The sequence below is a fragment of the Choristoneura fumiferana genome, chromosome Z (genome assembly GCF_025370935.1).
Source record: "Choristoneura fumiferana chromosome Z, NRCan_CFum_1, whole genome shotgun sequence".
Lineage (NCBI taxonomy): Eukaryota > Metazoa > Arthropoda > Insecta > Lepidoptera > Tortricidae > Choristoneura > Choristoneura fumiferana.
The window spans coordinates 41,332,757-41,338,756 of NC_133472.1; the positions used below are offsets into that span (position 1 = coordinate 41,332,757).

The 6,000-nt window shown below is 35.6% G+C and overlaps 1 protein-coding gene across 2 annotated transcripts in view; it reads left to right on the top strand.

Annotated features, from left to right (window-relative positions):
- LOC141437106 (otoferlin-like) overlaps positions 1 to 3,136 on the top strand; it is a 50,251-nt gene extending 47,115 nt beyond the window's left edge. For both annotated transcript variants that reach the window (XM_074100331.1, XM_074100336.1), the window contains 2 exons: positions 499 to 705; positions 1,267 to 3,136. In XM_074100331.1, coding sequence (XP_073956432.1) covers positions 499 to 705; positions 1,267 to 1,327 — 268 coding nt within the window. In that variant the 3' untranslated portion in view covers positions 1,328 to 3,136. The remainder of the gene's footprint in view (positions 1 to 498; positions 706 to 1,266) is intronic.
- Positions 3,137 to 6,000: the final 2,864 nt, after the last annotated feature.

A 6,000-nucleotide genomic window follows, 5' to 3' on the forward strand; every position in this document is an offset into this window, starting at 1 on the left:
AAACTTTCCAAAATTGCGGAATATTTCATGTAGGAAAATTTCGGAAACTTCCCACAATTTTATATGGGGGATTTAAATTTCCAATGTGTCTTGTGAAAGTTTCCAGAAATTTCCGAGAACTTTCCCAACTTTCGGAAAACTTTCGCAACTTGCACATCTGTAGATGCAACACCTTGCAGTTATACACAATAATACTTGTGTAAAAAAAATGAATTGTTTACGCTTCACGCCTCTGGGTGTCTAGACAGTTCCAATGATTATAATAGCGATTTTGCATCTCTGACGACCAATTGGTCATACGCGAAATATTTCCATATGTGTTAAGTTTTGTTTTATAGCGTAGTGTAACAACTAGTAATGGTATAAGTGCGCGGTATTACCTAGACGTGTGCACGACGCTTCCAGAAGTGGCAGATGTAACGCAAAGATAAGCCAATGTCAGCTCCCGTCATGTGCTTAGTCTCTGATGACCACATATTGATACTCTTTTTTTTTTAGACGACCAAAACCCGCGGCGCAGAAAAAGACCGATCCTGAGGGTATCAAGATAAAGGTGCATGCACAATGCAAGACGATACTCGATTGCATCAAGCGGCATAAACGAGCCCTAATGTCGTTCGGCCTCAGTATTTTGTTGCTTTCGCTAATCATTATGGCTTGTGCGTATTGGGATTTGCCGAGCATGATGTTTGACACTATTGTCGAGTAAGATCACTGTTATATTACCTACTAGGTACACTGTGCTTACAATATGGTTGACTCACTTTAAAATAATTCCTGTGACACTAGAAATGAGGGATCTTATCACCAGTGCCCTATTTCACTAAGCTACAAGTTACAATTTACAAGCGGTAGTCTTTCTTTAACAGTATGCATTGAAAAGAGACTACCGCTTGTAAATTGTAACTTGTAGCTTCGTGAAATGGGCCACAGGGCGCGAACTTTCGGTGCTGATGACGTAAAAGTGACGGCATTTTGTATACTGATTATTAACGATCAGAATTGCAGTATTGGAATCCCAGGGTCGCTGTCTGTCAATAGATCTATGAAATTTAGTACGGAGACAGTTTAAGACTTTGAAAACGACAAGGTGTAATTTTTTATCCCGGAAATTGTGTTATTCCTTTATGCACGATAAGCAAATTCTTCGCAGATTCGCAGGCAACGTAAATAATACTTCCGTGCTGTACTATATCTTTACTCACCCGTTTAATTTTATAAGAAACTGACAAAACTCAATTCAGCAATATTCAAATTGTTTTTCAGGCCAGTCAAATGGGAGGACAGCTATGTTCTAAGGAACCGATATCCAGAACCTAGACCTTGACGTTTCCACTTGTGTTATTAACCAAGAATTATCGACTGTCAATTTCATAGCGAAGCCCAAAACTCAAGAGATGGCGCCACCGGTCTATAGATAGAAGCCGATCTTGTTAAACTTAATCGTGTCGATTAATAATCGTGGATATGAAAAATTACGAAAGTAGGTTTAACCCTTTGAAAGCCAGCGATTCCTAAAGTTGTCATGGACCTAGGATATAGTCGTTCGAACTACAGTGCTTTTATTGTAGCATGGTGCGGGTGACAATTGATACACGTTTCGTTTCACTCAAAAAAAGGTGCTGCGGTCTATTATATGGAAGTATATGGGCATGGTTTGGTGATACGGATGTGTCCGTTTTGTTACGATTTTTTCTTAATAATTTTCGTAACAAAACGGAGACATCCATACAATATTTTGGGGACACATCTGGAGACCCTGTTTTTCCAGTTCGGAATTTTGGACTGAGTCTACCAACCAAATTTAGTTGAAATCGGAGAGATAAAGTCAGGGTACAAACGGTAGATAGAAATGCCCATATTTTTCAGTTGTAGCCTGAATAGACTAGCGTAAAATATTTGAACATATTTTTATAATCAATTAAATAAATTCAAAGCACAATTAAGTGAAGAAACGTGTATGCATGTGATGTAACACCAGAGACTCGTTTATAGTGATGGGACCTAATAGATCTTGAGTTAGGTATATCGGTACTTATTATTAATTACAGTAACAATTATTCTTGCAAACTCCGTTTAGCCTTACTTATTCTCATCAAAATCAGCGTAATAATCGGAGTAATAATGACATTATAGTCTGTCAAAAAAGAGAAGAAAATAAAAAGTGGCAACACTGTAGTGTCCTCCCTTTTTGGTTTGACAGGGTTGGAAAGGGATGACACTACAGTGTTGCCACTTTTTAATTTCTTCTCTTTTTTGACAGACTATAATATTTATTAAAATTTTAAATTATTAGTTTTATCGACTCAAGTTTTGACACTTTGACTCTCTAGTCTTGTGATATTGACAGCTGTCACCCGCACCATGCTAAAATGAACGTACTGTTTTACTCGTGAACCTAAGTGTATGTGTTTAAGTTCATATTTGATTTTGACTTTAATAATCTTATAGGGCATTGTAGGTAACTAAATGACTTTGGTATGCTATACGTTATGTCAATCCAATTTATGGAAAGTGTAAACAAAACGACTTCATCAAAATTCTTGTATAAACAGCTACTGGATCGAATCAATAGCACATTTATCTATAATTCATTTTTTTAACTAGACGTTTAATCACATTTTTCACCAAAATTCACTTGATTTCAATATTTAATTTTCATTTAAAAAATCTTCTTTAAAATCTGATGTTATTTCTTGAATGAAACTCGTCTATAATCTGCAGTAGCATAGACTAGCGTAGAGATGGTGGAAATTTGACATTTTAAAAATCGATTAATACTCGTTTGAATAAGCGATTATTATTTATTTACCTTAAAATTAAAAAACAAATGTTTCTGCTTATATAATTGAATAAACAGTCTTTGGAATACTTTGATCTAGCTCATCTCATCATATCTCTATATAATCGATTTACTGAACAGATTTATTATTTTGAATAAGTTTCCACATTATTAAATGTCTGTGGTCGGGTTAATGGCGTCTTTGTTTACTCCTCTTTGGTTTACCCTTTCAATAAATTGGATTGACATAACGTTTATAGTAGAGCTCAATCAAAGTGTCAGTCTGAAGCTTTAGCCGTTCATAAACAGGTTTATGGGAATAGTGAATTTTATCGGAGACTATATTAATTTATTTTCGATGTATTTAATTGTTAAGTTTTTAGATAGTACGTTATTTGAAGTTTAATAAGAATTTTGTTTATAGTAATAAATAGTGTTGTTATAAGAAGTAAAGTATTTTTAATTAATTACCAAAATGATGAAAATGAGACTAATTGTGCCATGTAAGCATCTTCTCTCTTACTCACCCGCTCATTTTTTGTATGTAATTTTATTTTTTTTTTACATTGCATTCAGTTTTCATAAATTTCATATCATACAATTCATACAAGTCTTCTTTTGACCATTACAATCACAGCAAAAAATAATTAACCACATGGGTGCAGCCGTTGTGAAGTGAAGAGCGAACATCTATTTCTTCAATGAGGGTTGTCACAGAGGCGAAATATCGCTAGATGGCGTTAGTATCGTGAGGTGCATTTCACGTTTGACGTTTGTTTGTGATTGGCTCATTTAGTTTTTTAACCAATCACGAGCAAACGTCAAACGTCGAACGGAACTCTCGATACTAACGCCATCTAGCGATATTTTGCCTGTTTGAAAACCCTCATTTTTTTATTTATATAGGTACACTAAGTATAGAAAAAAATATACATCTATCGACAGAGGTTTAATAAAATATGTAGGTCGATTTAAAAGAGCTGTTATTAGTTAGCATTTCTTAAAATACAGGTTGATTCATTCTATAGCTCTTGTAAATCGACCTGTGGAACGATACAACATAATGGAACCTGTTTTCCGAATTCAATGATTTGTTTTTTTATTATTTTTATGGACGGATGACGATAAGCGTTTAGAAAAAAATCCGAATTCAGTTTCCGCGTTTCAAGCTTCAAGTGAGGATGATGATGAAAACATCACGGGATGACCGTAACAGTAACAAATTTGGAGTTGAAATAAAAAATACGTGTGTCCTCCCTTTTTGGCTTGACAGGGTTTGAAAGGGATGACACTACAGTGTTGCCACTTTTTAATTTCTTCTCTTTTTTGACAGACTATAATTATTATTAAAATTTTAAATTATTAGTTTTATCGACTCAAGTTTCGACACTTTGACTCTCTAGTCTTGTGATATTGACAGCTGTCACCCGCACCATGCTACAATGAACGTACTGTATACTGTATAACTCGTGAACTTCAACCTAAGTGTATGTGTTCTAAGTTCATATTTGATTTTGACTTTAATAATCTTATAGGGCATTGTAGGTAACTAAATGACTTTGGTATGCTATACGTTATGTCAATCCGTATCAATCAAAAAATAAGTAAAAAGACTCTAAAAATCATTCTTAATTATGATGATGATGACTATATTCGAAAAAGAAATATGTTGATGAGATGAAAACATACCAGTGGCGCCAATCATCTGTATCTACCACAGGAGTAAAGAAACGGAAACTTCCGTTATTTTACTCCTGTGCTCTATCCACCAAGAAACAAACTAATAGTTACTGCTGTTAGTAGATAGATGGCATTCGTTTTAATCACGGTAGCAACAGAACAAGCTTTGAATACAGTGACATCTATTTAATTGACGTATGCCGACACTTTTACAACAGTGTGCCCGCCCGCGTTTTCAGTCTAACTGTAGAAGTTCTTAAATTATTTGTAGAGATGGCGCTAAGAGACGGTTGTCTTTGTCGGTTTGAAGTGACTACAGTGGTTTTTATTATAATTTATAAGCTTGTCTATCTGTCTGTCTGTAGTCAAATTCGGCCAACTTTCGTAATCGGATGGACCTGAAATTTGGCATACCTACATGTAAATTACAGGATAAATAAATAAATAACTAAATAATATCATGGTAATACATAATACAATAATCTGCTAGTTGTCTCCGCAGGACGGAACTCTTCAACGGTAAATGGCATCGATTTGAGATTTTGTATGCAAATGTAGTTTGGGTGCAATGCAATGCAAAACTCGACAAAAAGTACAGTCAGCAAAAAACTTTGTATTAAAAATGAGATTTTTACCTAAACTTATTATTTTGGTAAACTCTAATGTAAATTTTAAGGTTCTTAAAAAAAAATTAAAGAGTTTTTACTTTCTATCAAAAAATGTTGCCTGAAAGAGATCGATCTTAAGCGATAAGGCCGCCTATTGCTTACCTTGTAATTTTCTCTCTGTGTAAACTTACTTACCTGTTTTCTGTTTGGTTTCTATTTCTGGTGTACAATAAAGAGTCATTGTATTGTATTGTAAATTTTATGCAACCGTTGTGTGTTCATAATAGTTATTTATGCAACTGTATCGTAATAGGGGTCCTTTCATAATAGGGTCACATGAGTGTTTTAAGGCCTAATTACGTACAGTTGCATACAATATTTTATTAACATCCATATATTAATCCTCAATCATGTGTCCAAGAACCATTGAGAATGACCTGCATGAACGAGAACTAGGTAGGTATGTCTGCCCCACGAGCTGCGCGCGCGACGACCTGCTGCTGCTCGTGCGCGCGGTGCGGCGCGCCCCGGTGCTGTAATGATGTATGAAATCTCATTACAATACAGATATCTGTATCGTAATTCTCATGAGTTAAAGTCCTTGATTGTATGCTGTCTGCGGTTCCTAATATGTACCCGGGCGGAAACCACATCCATACTAATATTATAAATGCGAAAATGTGTGTTTGTTGTATGTTTGTATGTTTGTCCGTTTTCACGTCGAAACGGAGCGACGGATCGACGTGATTTTTGGCATAGAGATAGTTTATGGGCCAGAGAGTGACATAGGCTACTTTTAATCCCGGAAAGTGCACAGTTCCCGAGGGAACAGCGCGCGATAACCGAATTCCACGCGGGCGAAGCCGCGTGCGAAAGCTAGTTTTTTTTTATTTATTCTACTGGATGGCAAACGAGCAGGTGGGTCTCCTG